The 18,698-nt window shown below is 49.1% G+C and overlaps 1 protein-coding gene across 1 annotated transcript in view; it reads right to left on the minus strand.

The window, feature by feature from the left end:
• LOC112219953 (paralemmin-2) overlaps window positions 1-18,698 on the minus strand; it is a 90,378-nt gene that overhangs the window by 39,261 nt on the left and 32,419 nt on the right. The window contains exon 2 of the mRNA XM_042302786.1: window positions 18,253-18,298. Within this exon, the coding sequence (XP_042158720.1) occupies window positions 18,253-18,298 (46 nt within the window). The remainder of the gene's footprint in view (window positions 1-18,252; window positions 18,299-18,698) is intronic.

Genomic DNA, 18,698 nt, shown 5'->3' on the forward strand with positions numbered 1-18,698 from the left:
CTTTCTTTGGCCGCCTCTCCTTCCAGTTCTCTGCTGCCAATGACTGGAACGAACTACAAAAATCTCTGAAACTGGAAACGCTTATCTCCCTCACTAGCTTTAAGCACCAACTGTCAGAGCAGCTCACAGATTACTGCACCTGAACATAGCCCACCTATAATTTAGCCCAAACAACTACCTCTTTCCCAACTGTATTTAATTTTAATTTATTTATTTATTTTGCTCCTTTGCACCCCATTATTTTTATTTCTACTTTGCACATTCTTCCATTGCAAAACTACCATTCCAGTGTTTTACTTGCTATATTGTATTTACTTTGCCACCATGGCCTTTTTTGCCTTTACCTCCCTTCTCACCTCATTTGCTCACATTGTATATAGACTTGTTTATACTGTATTATTGACTGTATGTTTGTTTTACTCCATGTGTAACTCTGTGTCGTTGTATCTGTCGAACTGCTTTGCTTTATCTTGGCCAGGTCACTAAGAATGGGGGGTATGTGGAGTGTGGGGGTCTGGGGGGTGTGGGGGTCCGGGGAGTGTGGGGGGTCTGTGGGGTCTGGGTCGTGTGGGGGTCTTTGGGGTCTGGGGGTCTGTGGAGTGTGTGGGGGTATGTGGAGTGTGGGGGTGTGGGGGTCCTTGGGGTGTGGGGGTATGTGGAGTGTGGGGGTGTGGGGGTATGTAGAGTGTGGGGTCCTTGGGGTGTGGGGGGTGTGTGGAGTGTGGGGGGGGGTGTGGGGGGTGGTTTGTGGAGTGTGGGGGGTCCTTGAGGTGTGTGTGGGGGGGGTTGTGGAGTGTGAGGGGTCCTTGGGGTGTGGGGTGTCCTTGGGTGACTGTTGACCATTTCTCTGGATTCCTTCCTCATGTATAACTCATTGTTAGACAAAATGTTGTCCAAGACGGATGCTACTATAGATATTGAATTAAACAAACAACACAATACTGTAAATCAAGTAATAGAACAGTATTTATTCCATTGTATACTTTTGTATTTTTTTCATATTGGCCAGTCACTAATTGGATGCATTAGTTAAAACTTCTTAGGGCTGAAATCCCGTTAACGGGATCGATATGACAACAGCCAGTGAAAGTGCAGCCAAATTCAAAACAACAGAAATCTCATAATTAAAATTCCTCAAACATACAAGTACACATCATTTTACAGAAATACTAATAATAAATGTTGATGAAAATACAATTGCAATAATCTGAGAACGGCACTCAAAAAACAAATAAATATATCCGCCATGTTGGAGTAAATCAGAAATAACATTATAAATATTCCCTTACCATTGAAGATCTTCATCAGAATGCACTCCCAGGAATCCAAGTTCCACAATAAATGTTTGATTTGTTTGATAAAGTTCATAATTTTATGTCCAAATAGCTTCTTTTGTTAGGGCGTTTAGTACACAAATCCAAACGCGCATGCAGGTCCAGCCGAACGTCGGACGAAAAAGTTCAAAAAGTTATATTACAGTTCGTAGAAACGGAGTATAGAATCAATCTTTAGGATGTTTTTATCATAAATCTTCAATAACGTTCCAACCGGAGAATTCTTATGTCTATTAGCAACTGGGACTGAGGAGCAGGCAGTTTACTCTGGGCACCTATTTCATCCAAGCTACTCAATACCCCAGCTATAAGAAGTTAATGGTTTCCTGTACGACTGTACTGCTGCTATCTGAGTCATGAGAAGGGAAGAGGTATTTTCCTAGAGTCGCTATTGAATTGGTTTGGGTTAAGTCGGTTGGAGCTTGGCGCTTCAGTACCCTGTGTTTTAGTGCTCAGCTCTAAACCTCAGTCAGAAGCAAACCTGGGTTCAAATATTTCCAATAGTTTCAGCATGTACTTTAGCCTGTCTGAAGTGCCAGGTGGACGGGGCTCACACGTTTTGGAAGATTCCTATTGGTTTCATTGCAACATACAACCTCAATGAAGCTAATGTAAAGGATTACCAATGATGTCCAATAGTATGTGAACCCAGGTTTGCATTGCAGTGCTATGGAAGTCTCTAGAGCTGTTACAGGCTGGATGATCGGCCAGCTGCACTCTGCGGCTTTATCACATGGTCCAATCAGCAGAGAGCTCCTTTCCCTCTATACCTCTAATTAACTGGCCTGAGGGGGAGGAGGGTGGATGTGTGTGTGTGCATATGCGTGTGTGTTGAGACCAGGGCAGCCATGCAGTCAGGCCTCGCTCCTCTCAAATCAAATCAAATCTTATTGGTCACATACACGTGTTTAGCAGATGTTATTGCTGGTGTAGCGAAATGCTTGTGTTTCTGGTTCCAACAGTGCAGTATCTAACAAATAACATCTAGACACAATACACAAAAATCTAAAGTAAAGGAATGGAATTTAGAATATGTAAATACGGGCCTCCCAAGTGGCTCAGTGGTCTACGGCATCGCAGTGCCAGCTGTGCCACTAGAGAAACTGGTTCGAGTCCAGGCTCAGTCGCAGCCGGCCACGACCGGGAGACCCATGGGGCGGCGCACATTTGGCCCAGCGTCGTCTGGCATAGGGAAGGGTTGTTCTTGTCCCATCGCGCTCTAGCGACTCCTGTGGCGGGCTGGGTGCAATGCACACTGACACAGTCATGTTGACACTAATGACTTCAAAACCCCCTCCTCCCCCCTCTTCTGATCCCTTCCTATCCCCTCCTCAGAACACCCTCTTCAGAATCCTCTCCAAACCTTTCTTCGGACCTCTTCAGACCTACCACTACCCCTCTCCAGACCCCTTCAGGCCCCCTCTTCGGACCCCTCCTACCTCCTCTTCACCCCCTCCTACCCCAATCTGTCAGACCCCCTCCTACCCCCTCCATCCCCATTCCTTCTTCAACAGAGCTGTGTTGTGGACTGGGGTAGGAGCTACACGCGGTATGGCTATGGGACAAGCGTTATGGGACAGGGGCTAATTTTAGCAGCAGCTGTAACTCTTGGCCTTCTCTACTCACACATAGTTTAGTTTGAGGGATGTGGCCGTAGAGCATGTTGGAACACTGGTCAGGTGGGCTAACCCTACCCTAATCCTAACCCTAACCCTAACCCTACCCTACCCCTAACCCTAACCCTACCCTAACCCTAACCCTAACCCTAACCCTAACCCTACCCTAACCCTAACCCCAACCCTACCCTAACCCTACCCTAACCCCTAACCCTACCCCTAACCTAACCCTAACCCTGGCCCTAACCCTGGCCCTAACCCCACCCTATCCCTAACCCTACCCCTACCCCCCCCTAACCCTACCCCTAACCCCTGCCCCTAACCCTAACCCCCTAACCCTACCCTACCCTACCCCTAACCCTACCCCTAACCCTAACCCTGGCCTGGCCTGGCCTACCCTAACCCTGGCCTGACCCTAACCCTAACCCTACCCTAACCCTAACCCTACCCCTAACCCTAACCCTAACCCTAACCCTAACCCTAACCCTAACCCTAACCCTGCCCTAACCCTACCCCTAACCCTGGCCCTGCCCTACCCCTAACCCTGGCCCTGCCCTGCCCCCCTACCCCTAACCCTACCCCTAACCCTAACCCTAACCCTGCCCTACCCCTAACCCTACCCTACCCCTAACCCTGCCCTGCCCTAACCCTGGCCCTGCCCTACCCTACCCCTACCCTAACCCTAACCCCTAACCCTACCCTGCCCTGGCCTAACCCTGGCCCCCTAACCCTACCCCTAACCCTAACCCTACCCCTAACCCTGCCCCTACCCCTAACCCTGCCCTACCCCTAACCCTGCCCTAACCCTGCCCTACCCCTAACCCTACCCCTAGCCCTGCCTAACCCTGCCCTGCCCTAACCCTACCCCTAAACCTAACCCTGGGCCCTAACCCTAACCCTAACCCTGCCTGGCCTTACCCTGCCCTACCCCTAACCCTACCCCTAACCCTGCCCTACCCTGCCCTACCCCCTAACCCTAACCCTAACCCTAACCCTGGCCCTGCCCTAACCCTAACCCTAACCCCTAACCCTACCCCTAACCCTACCCTGCCCTGCCCTGCCCTAACCCCTACCCCTAACCCTACCCTGCCCTGCCCCCCTAACCCTGCCCTGCCCTGCCTGGCCCTGCCCTGCCCTAACCCTACCCCTACCCTACCCCCCTAACCCTAACCCTGCCCTAACCCTGCCCTGCCCTAACCCTGCCCTGGCCCTGCCCTGCCCTACCCCTAACCCTACCCCTAACCCTGCCCTGCCCTAACCCTACCCTGCCCTAACCCTACCCCTACCCTGCCCCTAACCCTGCCCTGCCCTAACCCTGCCCTGCCCTGCCCCTGCCCTACCCCTAACCCTACCCCTAACCCTGGCCCTACCCCCCTAACCCTACCCCTAACCCTGCCCTACCCCTAACCCTGCCCTGGCCCTAACCCTGGCCCTGCCCCTGGCCCTGCCCCCTGCCCCTAACCCTAACCCTAACCCTAACCCTACCCTGCCCTGCCCCTGGCCCCTACCCCTACCCCTAACCCCCCCCTAACCCTACCCTGGCCCTACCCTGGCCCTGCCCTGCCCTGCCCTACCCTAACCCTACCCCTAACCCTGCTGCCCTGGCCCTGCCCTAACCCTACCCCTAACCCTACCCTACCCCTGCCCCCTGGCCCTACCCCTAACCCTGCCCTAACCCCCCTCCCTGCCCTACCCCTAACCCTAACCCTACCCCTAACCCTACCCCCCCTGGCCCTAACCCTACCCTACCCTGCCTAACCCTAACCCTGCCCTGCCCTCCCCTATTTTGCCCTGCCTAACCCTACCCCTAACCCTAACCCTACCCCTAACCCTGCCCTAACCCTGCCCTGCCCTAACCCTACCCCTGCCCTACCCTGCCCTGGCCCTGCCCCTACCCCCTAACCCTGAGCCCCCTGCCCTAACCCTATACCCCTGCCCTGCCCTAACCCTAACCCTGCCTGGCCCCTGCCCTAACCCTGCCCTAACCCTGCCCTAACCCTGCCCTGCCCTACCCTACCCCTGCCCTACCCTGCCCTAACCCTGCCCCCTGCCCTGGCCCTGGCCCTGCCCTGCCCTAACCCTGCCCTGGCCCTGCCCTAACCCTGCCTGCCCTAACCCTAACCCCCCTACCCCTAACCCTGCCCTAACCCTAACCCTGCCTACCCTGCCCCTACCCCTGCCCCCTACCCCTAACCCTACCCCTAACCCTGCCCTAACCCTACCCTGGCCCTAACCCTACCCCTGGCCCTACCCTAACCCTGGCCCTGCCCTGCCCTAACCCTACCCTGCCTACCCCCCTGCCCCTAACCCTGCCCTACCCTGCCCCTAACCCTGCCCTGCCCCCTAACCCCTAACCCTACCCCTGGCCCTACCCCTAACCCTAACCCTGCCCCTACCCCTACCCCTAACCCTACCCCTAACCCTGCCCTGCCCCCTAACCCCTAACCCTACCCTACCCCTAACCCTAACCCTGCCCCTCCCCCTAACCCTAGCCCTAACCCCTAACCCTGCCCTAACCCTGCCCTACCCCTGCCCTAACCCTGCCCTAATCCTGCCCTACCCCCTAACCCTGCCCTGCCCTAACCCTGCCCTACCCCTGCCCCTGCCCCCTAACCCTGGCCCTGCCTGGCCTGGCCTAACCCTGCCCTAACCCTGCCCTAACCCTATCCTGCCTAACCCTAACCCTGCCCTACCCCTAACCCTAACCCCTGGCCTAACCCTAACCCTGCCCTTCCCTACCCCTAACCCTGCCCTAACCCTGCCCCTAACCCTGCCCCTAACCCTACCCCTAACCCTGCCCTACCCTACCCCTAACCCTACCCTACCCCTAACCCTACCCTACCCTAACCCTACCCTAACCCTACCCTAACCCCTAACCCTAACCCTACCCTCCTGTAAACTTTCTAACTTGCACCTTTGAAAACTTTAGAATTTTCCTCAGAGATCTTAGAGCAAAGATGGGAAATATATAATGTCACAACTGTCATGCCCTGACCTTAGGAATCATTTTAATTCTCTATTTGGTTAGGTCAGGGTGTGACTAGGGTGGGCAATCTATGTTTTCTATTTCTTTGTTGGCCTGGTATGGTTCCCAATCAGAGGCAAACCTGGGTCTATCGTTGTCTCTGATTGGAGATCATATTTAGGCAGCCTTTTCCCACCTGTTGTTTGTGGGATCTTGTTTTTGTGTAGCTGCCTGTGAGCAGCGCAGAACATCACGGTTCGTTCTCTTCGTTTTGTTTTTGGTGAGTTTCATATTTATTAAACATGTGGAACTCTAAGTACGCTGCTCCTTGGCCCATTCATTCAGACGATCGTGACAACAACAAGGAAAGCTGGTTGGTAGATGTATGGTTTTGAAACAACCTCATCTGTTTACTTGATGTACTTGCTGGGAATTTCTTCTGGTGATATGATCCGGAAACACTCCTGGCCCTATTCACCTCTCAAGGCATTACAGGGTGACTGGTCTCCAGTAATCAAATCTAATCACACTGTATTCATACAGCACATTCATACAGAACATTTCAGACATGGAATGCAACACAATGTGCTTCACAGGAAAAAACTAATGAAAACATTGAAAATAACTAAAGGCTGGGGGCATAATAACTAACCCTACCCTACCCTACCCCTAACCTACCCTACCCCTAACCCTACCCTACCCCTAACCCTACCCTACCCTACCCCTAACCTACCCTACCCCTAACCTGCCCTACCCCTAACCCTACCCTACCCTGCCCTGCCCTACCCCTAACCCTACCCTACCCTACCCCTAACCTGCCCTACCCCCCTAACCCTACCCTACCCTACCCCTAACCTACCCTGCCCTGCCCTACCCTACCCCTAACCCTACCCTGCCCTACCCTACCCTGCCCTAACCCTGCCCTGCCCTGCCCTACCTTGCCCCTACCCCTAACCTACCCTACCCCTAACCCTACCCCCTACCCTACCCCTAACCTGCCCTGCTCCTAACCCTGCCCTGCCCTACCCTACCCCTAACCCTATCCTGCCCTGCCCTGCCCTGCCCTACCCCCCCTGCCCTAACCTGGCCTGCCCTGCCCTGCCCTAACCCTAACCCTAACCCTGCCTAACCCTAACCTGGCCTGCCTGCCCTGCCCTAACCCTAACCCTAACCTGCCCTGCCCTAACCCTACCCTGGCCTAACCCTGGCCTGCCTGGCCTAACCCTAACCCTGGCCTGCCCTACCCTAACCCTGCCTAACCCTAACCCTAACCCTGCCCTACCCCTAACCCTAACCTACCCTAACCCTAACCCTAACCCTAACCTACCCTGCCCTAACCCTACCCTGCCTAACCCTAACCCTAACCCTAACCCTACCCTGCCCTGCCCTAACCCTGCCCTAACCCCTAACCCTACCCTACCCTACCCCTAACCCTCCCTACCCTACCCCTAACCCTACCCTACCCCTAACCCTAACCTGCCCTACCCTGCCCTACCCCTAACCCTAAACCTGCCCTACCCTAACCCTAACCCTACCCTACCCCTAACCCTGGCCTGCCTGCCTGCCCCTAACCCTACCCTACCCTACCCTAACCCCCTGCCTGGCCTACCCTAACCCTACCCTAACCCTAACCCTAACCCTGGCCTAACCTGCCTAACCCTAACCCTGGCCTAACCTGCCCTACCCTGGCCCTGCCTACCCTAACCCTAACCCTACCCTACCCCTAACCCTACCCTACCCCTAACCTACCCCTAACCCTAACCCTGGCCTGCCCTACCCTACCCCTAACCCTACCCTACCCCTAACCCTAACCCTAACCTGCCCTACCCTACCCTACCCCTAACCCTAAACCTGCCCTACCCTAACCCTAACCCTACCTTACCCCTAACCCTAACCTACCCTGCCCCCTACCCCTAACCCTGCCCTGCCCCTAACCCTAATCTGCCCTGCCCTGCCCTGCCCTACCCCTACCCCTAACCCTGCCCTACCCTACCCTGCCCCTACCCTAACCCTGCCCTGCCCTACCCTAACCCTACCCCTAACCCTAACCCTGCCCTGCCCTGCCCTGCCCTACCCTACCCCTGCCCCTGCCTAACCCTACCCCTAACCCTAACCCTACCCTGCCCTGCCCTACCCTACCCTAACCCTGCCCTACCCTAACCCTAACCTGCCCTACCCTGCCCTACCCTGCCCTGCCCTAACCCTAACCCTGCCCTACCCTACCCTGCCCTACCCTAACCCTGCCCTACCCTACCCTAACCCTGCCCTGCCCTACCCCTAACCTACCCCTAACCCTAACCCTAACCTACCCTACCCTACCCCTAACCCTGCCCTACCCCTAACCCTGGCCTAACCCTAACCCTAACCTACCCTACCCTACCCTACCCCTAACCCTAAACCTACCCTACCCTAACCCTAACCCTACCTTACCCCTAACCCTAACCTACCCTGCCCTACCCCTAACCCTACCCTACCCCTAACCCTAACCCTAATCTGCCCTGCCCTGCCCTGCCCTGCCCTACCCTACCCCTAACCCTGCCCTGCCCTACCCTGGCCCTAACCCTACCCTGCCCTGCCTGGCCCTAACCCTACCCTGGCCCTAACCCTGCCCTACCCTACCCTGCCCTACCCCCTACCCCTACCCTGCCCTAACCCTAACCCTAACCCTACCCTACCCTACCCTACCCTACCCTACCCTAACCCTGCCCTGCCCTAACCCTAACCTACCCTACCCTACCCTACCCTGCCTAACCCTACCCCTAACCCTGGCCCTACCCTACCCTACCCTGCCCTGCCCTGCCCTGCCCCCTGGCCCTGCCCTACCCTAACCCTACCCTACCCTAACCCTGGCCTGCCCTACCCTACCCCTAACCCTACCCCTAACCCTGGCCCTACCCTAACCCCTGGCCCTGCCCTACCCTAACCCTAACCTACCCTGCCCTACCCTACCCTAACCCACCCCTAACCCTAACCCTACCCTACCCTAACCCTACCCTACCCTACCCTAACCCTAAACTGCCCTGCCCTACCCCTACCCCTAACCCTAACCCTACCCTACCCTGCCTACCCCTAACCCTAACCCTAACCTACCCTACCCTACCCTACCCCTAACCCTACCCCTAACCCTAACCCTACCCTGCCCTACCCCTAACCCTAGCCCTAACCCTGCCCTGCCCTACCCCTAACCCTAACCCTAACCCTACCCTACCCCTGACCCTACCCCTAACCCTAACCCTACCCTACCCCTAACCCTGCCCTACCCCTAACCCTACCCCTACCCCTACCCCTGCCCTACCCCTAACCTACCCTACCCTACCCTGCCCTACCCCTACCCCTGCCCTAACCCTAACCCTACCCTACCCCTAACCCTAACCCTACCCATACCCTACCCCTAACCTACCCTGCCCTGCCCTACCCTACCCTACCCTAACCCTAACCCTGCCCTACCCTAACCCTAACCCTACCCTGCCCTACCCTAACCTGGCCCCTAACCCTAACCCTGCCTAACCTACCCCTAACCCTAACCCTGGCCTACCCTACCCCTAACCCTAACCCTGCCCTGCCCTGCCCTACCCCTAACCCTACCCTACCCCTAACCCTACCCTACCCCTAACCCTACCCTACCCCTAACCCTACCCTACCCCTAACCCTACCCTACCCCTAACCCTACCCCTAACCCTACCCTACCCCTAACCCTAACCCTAACCCATTCATTGAAAACATTGAAAATAACTAAAGGCTGGGGGCATAATAACTAAAAGCCATCTCTCCTTGTCTCTTGGTCACACTTAGGTTCTTTGGCAGGCTATTCCAGAGGCTGGGGGCATAGTAACTAAAGGCTGTCTCTCCATGCCTCTTGGTCCGAGGCTTTGGGATAGTTATAAGGCCAGTGCCAGAGGACCTGAGGAACATACTGGGTACATAACTTAAAAGCATGTCTGTATTTGGGCATTCTGTATGTTTTGCTGTTGACACATGGCTTTCTTGGGTAGACCAGACAGGAGAGCATTACAGTAGTCAAGCCTGCTTGTAATAAAATCATGGATGAGTCTCTCCATATCAGTCTGAGTAAAAATGTTTGTCTCGAAATGGTGTTCAGAATCTAAAATCACAACTAGGTTTTTTGACCTGGTGTTTTGTCTTTATTGCCTGTGGATTCAAATGTGCGGCCAGATTCTCTCTCTGTGCTTTGGCTCCAACAATAATTACCTTGGCCTTGTCAAGATTTAGCTGGAGGAAGTTGAGCCATCCCAGAGTATCTAGTATCCCCAACCCTAATGGACTAGGAGTAACTAGAATCACACAGTAGTGGACCAGGACTAGGAGACTAGGATAGACAAGGACTATTAGACTGGGATAGACTAGGAGACTAGGATAGACAAGGACTATTAGACTAGAATAGACTAGGAGACTAGGATAGACTAGGACTGACATCCTGACCCACTCAAGCATGTGGTTAAATGTCACTGATAGTTGGTGTGGACCTGAGAGCCCCCCCCCCCCACACACACACACACATTCTGTGTGAGCAATCGATACCTGCCCTAGTCACATGACTATTGTCGGCATCTCAAACATTCACCTATGTGGAGAATGTTAGCATTAGCAGCTAATAGTCCACATGACTATTTCAAAGGGGCCTTAAAATGTGTCTGTAACTGATTTACTGTGTTAAAATATTGAGTTGAATGTGTCTGTATCTGATTTACTGTGTTAAAAGACTGAGTTGAATGTGTCTGTAACTGATTTACTGTGTTAAAAGACTGAGTTGAATGTGTCTGTAACTGATTTACTGTGTTTAAACACTCAGTAACTCTGTAATTTCACCGGAAGTTGTCAAGATGGGGCGCTAGCGTCCGACCTAGCCTTTAGAAGAAAACAACAAGCCAAGGATCCGTAAATTAACTCTGCCCCTTTTCATGACGATACCAGCAGCCACTTGAGTAAGTGAGAGATAGCCAGCTACCGCCTAAGCTAGGCAAGACCACAACACAAACAAATAGCTACAAGTAGTTAGTGTAGTTACAAATGGAATGTACTAAATAAATTAAACGTCTTACCTGTGATGAAATGTTTTCCACACACATAGCTACGTGTAGCCTACTGGGACACCTCGTCCCCACAACGCCCTACTAATGAACGTTTACCAATACCTTTGCAGTGAGGTGAGCAAAACATTCCAGAAATGTAAACAACTGTGAGCTTACCCAAACTGGAGATGGTGGATCCATCCCATGACAGGGATCTGGAATCTTCTATTGACCAACACTACTATTACAACAGCAACATGGATTGCGGGGATGCCTTAACTCAGGCTGGCCATAAAAACCCGGCAAGACACTTGGTCTCTGCCAAAAGATTTAGGAACTCATCCAGTGACATTAATTTAAATAACTCCACCGACAATGACTTCAACAATGCTTCCAAAGTAAGTGATCTGATCTCCATAAATAAAAAGCTGGTTATTTTAGATGAAATGAGAAAGAACCAAGATGATCTGAATATCACCCTCGCACTTCAATAACAAACAACTTTAGGATATGGGCAAAGAGAATACAAGGCTAGAGGGCACTGTTGGCAAACCGGAAAACAAAGTAGACTATGTATCCATGACAACAGAGCACCTAAAGAGATAAACAGACACGCAGTATGCAGGATAACGTAATATAATCTGGCATAGAAGAGGTCGAATCTAGAATGAGGGAAAGGGGAAAGGGGAAAGGGGGAAAAGGGGAAAGGGGGAAAGGGGGAAAGGGGGAAGGGGGAAAGGGGGAAAGGGGAAAGGGGGAAAGGGAAAAGGGGGGGGAAAGGGGAAGGGGGGGAAAAGGGGAAAAGGGGAAAAGGGGAAAAGGGGAAAAGGGGAAAAGGGGAAAAGGGGAAAAGGGGAAAAGGGGAAAAGGGGAAAGGTCAGTTGTACAACTGAATGCCTTCAACTGAAATGTGCCTTCTGCATTTAAACCATCCCATCTGAATCAGAGAGGTGCAGGGGGACTGCCTTAATCGAGATCCATGTCTTTGGTGCCCCGGTGAACAGTGGGTTAACTGTCTTGCTCAAGGGGCAGAACGACACATTTTTACCTTGTCAGCTAGGGGATTTGATCTAGCAACCTTTTGGCCTGAGGCATCTGTGCACGAGTTCATACACAACATTATCAAAAGTATGTGGACACCTGCTTGTCAAACACCTCATTCTAAAATCATGGGCATTCATCTCGAGTTGGTCCCTCCTTTGCTGCTATAACAGACTCTATTCCTCTGGGAATTCTTTCCACTAGATGTTACAGTGTTAAAACATTGCCGCTGGGATTTTCTTCCATTCAGCCACAAGAGCAGTAGTGACGTCGGCCACTGATGTTGGGCGATTAGGCCTGGCTCTCAGGTGGTGTTCCAATTCATCCTAAAGGTGTTCGATGGAGTTGAAGTCAGGGCTCTGTGAAGGCCATTTCTGTATGGATAAACCATTTCTGCATGGACCTCACTTTGTGCATAGGGGCTTTGTCATGCTGAAACAGGAAATGGCCAAACTGTTGCCACAAAGTTGGATGCACAGAATCGTCTAGAACAGTGTTTCTTAAACTTTTTCAGCCTGGGACCCAAATTAGAAATTCTGTGTTTTCCTGGGACCCAAGCTTATGAAAACATGCAACTATATGTAAATATTGGTACATTTCATTACCCTTATGCCTAAAACAAATGCAATATAGACAGAAACAAATAACAATACATTTACAATTAAATGAAATACTCATATAAATTGCTATTCGTGTTCATTTTCCTCCATTAAAATCACTCTTACATATCTGTCTAGGTTGGAACTGTTGCTGTTAAAAGACAATAAATTATTTTCATTCTGAACTGGAATGAAGAGGTCTATTCTGGGCTCCGTTTTAACCAGTGCAACCCTGAGGTCATGCTCAGCATGGAGTCTGTTTCTGTACTTGTTTTTTACGTATGCCAGAGTTGAGAACCCTGACTCACATGGGTATGTGGTGCCAAACTGGATCAGAACATCTACTGCTTTCTCAGTCAGGCAGGAGACTGCTTCCTGCTGCAGATGAACAACCCAGAGTGTTTGCCTCAAAAAGCATCTTGCTTCAATCAATTTATTCCAGTTCAGAATAAAAAAGGATTCGTATTTCAACAGCAACCGTTCCAACCTAGACATGTTTTCAACAATAATTTCTACAGTAAGATGTACAGTAGGCCTGATCATTTTTCATCTGTGCTGTTACTTGGCGGTTGCACTATTAGTAGCTAGCTAGCTTGCTTTGGCTGTGAACAAGGGGATTGCTTGGAAGAGAAACTCGCATCGACATCGATTACTATGAGAGATGGTGCTCCCTTATTTCTGCTTATCGTCACCTGTTATAAAATGACAACAATTCCTTGCTACTTACTCTTCCACTATTTGAAGCACTGTTTCCTGAAGCATTATGCTTAATTATTATTATTATATAACATTATTATTATTATTAAAAATTCTCACAAGTTCTCAAATAACTCCCTGGGTTTACCCAGACGACCGCGTTATTAGCATGTTTCATCCTATAAAAATGGTAGACTATCAGGTAATCAGCAAGAAGGTCTGATTTCACTATCACTGAAACAGGACCAAGGTGGTAAGTTTAAAGATCCAATCTATCTAAGTACTGTAGACCCCTTACACTTCAGTGCCTGGAATATTTAATTTTGGGAGAATCTCTTATACAATGGGTTAAAATGTGTAGAGTAACCCTAGGTATAAAATAATAAATAATGCCTACATCTCAAAAAGTATTAAACTGTCAAGAGGAATAGAACAAGGTTGTCCACTATCGGCATATCTATTTATTGTGGCCATCGAAATGATCGTTATTACAATCAGATACAACAGTAATATCAAGCGGTTAGAAATTAAATTTAAAAACAAAGGTGTCATTGTATGCTGCTGATTGTATGCTGACGATTCATGTTTTCTTTTAAATCCACAATTTGGATCAAGATCATTTTTATATTTATGGCTCGCCTGTTAGCTAGGCGTAAAGGGTCAATATCAGGGGATATCTTTATCTACAGTACCAGCCAAAAGTTTGGACACATCTACCTATTCCAGGGCTTTTCTTTATTTGTACTATTTTCTACATTGCAGAATAATAGTGATGACATCAAAACTATGAAATAACGCATATGTAGTAACCAAAAAGAATGTGTTAAGTCAAAACATATTTTATAGTTGAGATTCTTCAAAGTAGCCACCCTATGCCTTGATGAAAGCTTTGCACACTCTTGGCAAACTCTCAAATCAGCTTCATGAGGTAGTCACCTGGAATGCATTTCAAGTAACAGGTGTGCCTTGTTAAAAGTTCATTTGTGGCATTTCTTACCTGCTTAATGCTTTTGAGCAAATCAATTGTGTTGTGACAAGGTACAGTAAGGGTGGTATACAGAAGATAGCCGGCAGGTAGCCTAGTAGTTAGAGCATTGGACTAGTAACCGGAAGGTTGCAAGATCGAATCCCTGAGCTGACAATGTCAAAATCTGTCGTTCTGCCCCTGAACAAGGCAGCTAACCCATTGTTCCGAGGCTGTCATTGAAAGTAAGAATTTGTTCTTAACTTACTAGTTAAATATATATAGCCCTATTTGGTAAAGTGGTATTGCCATATTATGGCAAGAACAACTCAAATAAGCAAAGAGAAATGACAGTCCATCACTACTTTAAAACATGAAGGTCAATCAGGAACATTTCAAGAACTTTCTTTCTTCAAAAGAAAGTTGAAAAGTTTCTTCAAGAGCAGTCACAAAAACCATCAAGCACTATGATGAAACTGGCTCTCGTGAGAACCATCACAGGAAAGGAAGACCCAGAGGTACCTCTGCTGCAGAGGAGAAGTTCATTAGAGTTACCAGCCTCAGATTGCATCCCAAATAAATGCTTCACAGAGTTCAAGTAACAGACACATCTCAACATGAACTGTTCAGAGGAGACTGCGTGAATCAGGCCTTCATGGTCGAATTGTTGAAAAGAAACCACTACTAAAGGACACCAATAAGAAGCAGAGACTTGTTTGGGCCAACAAACATGCGCAATGGACATTAGGCCGATGGACATCTGTCATTTGGTCTGATGAGTCCAAATGTGACATTTTTGGTTCCAACCGCTGTGTTTTTTGTGAGATGTAGAATAGGTGAATGGATGATCTCCGCATGTGTGATATAGGGAATAGGGTGCCATTTGGCACACATACTCTCTCTGTCTATGCCATGTGTGATATAGGGAATAGGGTGCCATTTGGCACACATACTCTCTCTGTCTATGCCAGGGGAGCTAACCCTTAGAGCCAGACCAGATGAGAAACATCTTGAATCAATCTATCTATCTATCTATCTATCTATCTATCTATCTATCTATCTATCTATCTATCTATCTATCTATCTATCTATCTATCTATCTATCTATCTATCTATCTATCTATCTATCTATCTATCTATCTATCTATCTATCTATCTATCTATCTATCTATCTATCCATCTATCCATCTATCTATTCAATTCAATTCAATTCAAGGGGCGGCAGGGTAGCCTAGTGGTTAGAGCGTTGGACTGGACTGTAACCGGAAGGTTGCGAGTTCAAACCCCCGAGCTGACAAGGTACAAATCTGTCGTTCTGCCCCTGAACAGGCCTGGTTAAATAAAGGTAAAGTAAAAATAAATAAATATTGGCATGGGAAATGTGTTAACATTGCCAAAGCAAGTGAGGTAGATAATATACAAAAGTGAAATTAACAATAAAAATTAACAGTAAACATTACACATACAGAAGTTTCAAAATAATAAAGATGTTATAAATGTCATATTAAATATATATATACAGTGTTGTAACAATGTACAAATGGTTAAAGGACACAAGATAAAATAAATATGGGTTGTATTTACAATGGTGTTTGTTCTCCACTGGTTGCCCTTTTCTTATGGCAACAGGTCACAAATCTTGCTGCTGTGATGGCACACTGTGGAATTTCACCCAGTAGATATGGGAGTTTACGCTTTCCTTAAGTTTAAGCTTTCCTTAAGTTTGGGTCAGTCAGAGTGGTCAGGTATTCTGCCACTGTGTACTCTCTGTTTAGGGACAAATAGCATTCTAGTTTGCTCTGTTTTTTTGTTAATTCTTTCCAATGTGTCAAGTAATTATCTTTTTGTTTTCTCATGATTTGGTTGGGTCTAATTGTGCTGCTGTTCAGGGGCTCTGTGGGGTCTGCTTGTGTTTGTGAACAGAGCCCCAGGACCAGCTTGCTTAGGGGACTCTTCTCCAGGTTCATCCCTCTGTAGGTGATGGCTTTGTTATGGAAGGTTTGGGAATCGCTTCCTTTTAGGTGGTTGTAGAATTTAACGGTTATTTTCTGGATTTTGATCATTAGTGGGTATTGGCCTAATTCTGCTCTGCATGCATTATTTGGTGTTTTACGTTGTACACTGAGGATATTTTAGCAGAATTCTGCATGCAGAGTCTCAATTTGGTGTTTGTCCCATTTTGTGAAGTCTTGGTTGGTGAGCGGACCCCAGACCTCACAACCATAAAGGGCAACGGATTCAATGGGCTCTATGACTGATTCAAGTATTTTTAGCCAAATCCTAATTGGTATGTCGAATTTTATGTCCCTTTGGATGGCATAGAAGACCCTTCTTGACTTGTCTCTCAGATAGTTCACAGCTTTGTGGAAGTGACCTGTGGCGCTGGAAGTTACCTATCTCTCTATCTATGCCAGCGGAGCCTTAGAGCCAGATGAGAAACGGCTTGACTCTTTATAGGTAATAGTGTGCCATTTGCACACTACAATCCCTGTAGCATGATTACCATTAAAGACTCTATACTTACCCTTTTACAGAAACCCTCCTCTTCTCAGTCATTTGAAATTAACTTCAAACCTGGGTTCAAATACGATTTGAAATCAATTCTAATATTTTATCTCTGCTTGATTGAGCTTGTTGGACCCATAGAATAGTCAAAAAACTGCAAACCCCACCCCACTGCAGGCAGGTTGGACATCTCAAAGTATTTCAAGTATTTAACATAGTACTTCAACACTATTACAAAAGGCTTGGAGATGTGCTAACAGACATTACATGTAAAATGTTGAATGGGAGTAAGGTTTCCTTTATAATAAACAACCCTCTTAGCACTGCGCTCCATGTCAACGTATCTTGGGCTGTACAGTGTTTGTCGGAGTCAAGTATATATATCGGAATGACAGGGACGTAACAACACGGCCAAAATAGTATTTCCATCTGTCGCTTGCTGCTCCTCCCTGTTTCTGTGTGTGTGTGTTTCTGTGTGTGTTTCTGTGTGTGTGTGTATGTGTGTGTGTGTGTGTGTGTGTGTGTGTGTTTCTGTGTGTGTGTGTTTCTGTGTGTGTTTCTGTGTGTGTGTGTGTGTGTGTGTGTGTGTGTGTGTGTGTGTGTGTGTGTTTCTGTGTGTGTGTGTTTCTGTGTGTGTTTCTGTGTGTGTGTGTGTGTGTGTGTGTGTGTGTGTGTGTGTGTGTGTGTATGTGTTTCTGTGTGTGTGTGTTTCTGTGTGTGTTTCTGTGTGTGTGTGTGTGTGTGTGTGTGTGTGTGTGTGTGTGTGTCTGTGTGTGTGTGTGTGTGTGTGTGTGTGTGTGTGTGTGTGTGTGTGTGTGTGTGTGTGTGTGTGTGTGTGTGTGTGTGTGTGTGTGTGTGTGTGTGTGTGTGTGTGTGTGTGTGTGTGTGTGTGTGTTTTGTCCAACTCAGAGTCTCTCGTACAACTGTTTCTCTGCACTCCAACTACAGCTCAGAGCAGAGAGCTACTGACGCTTTTCATCCCTCTTAATGACCGCTAAACTGTGAACCGGTCAACAAACTGAACATAACAGTCGTAGCTGTAGAGGTAGCTATAAAAACCGACAGCCAATCACTATCCACCAAAATCAGACTTTTTGTTGTTGTTGACATTTTCCTTTAACACCAACTTTCCACCACACATTTTCCTCCCTCAACAACACAAAGATACATGAGATTAACAATGAACAATACTAACCACGTCAGCAGAGAGAAAGATAAAGATTTTACATGGTTTATGTCTTGTCTATTTCACTTGCTTTCGCAATGATAATATGTTTCTCATGCCAATAAAGCCTATTGAATTGAGAGAGAGGGAGAGAGAGACAGAGAGAGAGAAACAGAGGTAGACAGAGAGAGAGAGAGACAGAGGTAGACAGAGAGAGAGAGAGAGACAGAGGTAGACAGAGAGGGAGAGAGAGAGAGAGAGAGAGAGAGAGAGAGAGAGAGAGAGAAACAGAGGTAGACAGAGAGAGAGATTTAGAGGAATTGGTTTTGGGACTTACTGCAAGGGCTTGGAGCCTCTCCTTGTGAAGTTCAGCCTCAGCCATCCTGTAAGGCACAGGAGAGAGAGGTCAGTGACAGCCTAGCAAGGGGAGAGAGGTTGGCTGCCTGCCTGCGTCTGGGTCTGTGTCCAGGTGGAGGGACAGAGTGCCAAGCTGGTCCTGTATGGGTCCTGTAGTTGCTGTTATCCAGTCAAAGTGAGAGCTTTCTCATTCACTGGCCATGTGCCTGTACTGATCCTGCTGCCTGGCGCTCGCATTCTCCCTCCCTCCCTCCTCCTCCCCCTCCCTCCCTCCCTCCCTCCCTCCCTCCCTCCCTCCCTCCCTCCCTCCCTCCCTCCCTGGTCATGTATGTAGTGCAGCAGCAGAACCAGCTGAGTAATGGAGAGATGGACATTTTTCAGCCTGACGTCTGAAGGTTCAGCTTGGCTGCTATAGTCTCTGGCTCT

Source organism: Oncorhynchus tshawytscha, linkage group LG20 (genome assembly GCF_018296145.1).
Source record: "Oncorhynchus tshawytscha isolate Ot180627B linkage group LG20, Otsh_v2.0, whole genome shotgun sequence".
Lineage (NCBI taxonomy): Eukaryota > Metazoa > Chordata > Actinopteri > Salmoniformes > Salmonidae > Oncorhynchus > Oncorhynchus tshawytscha.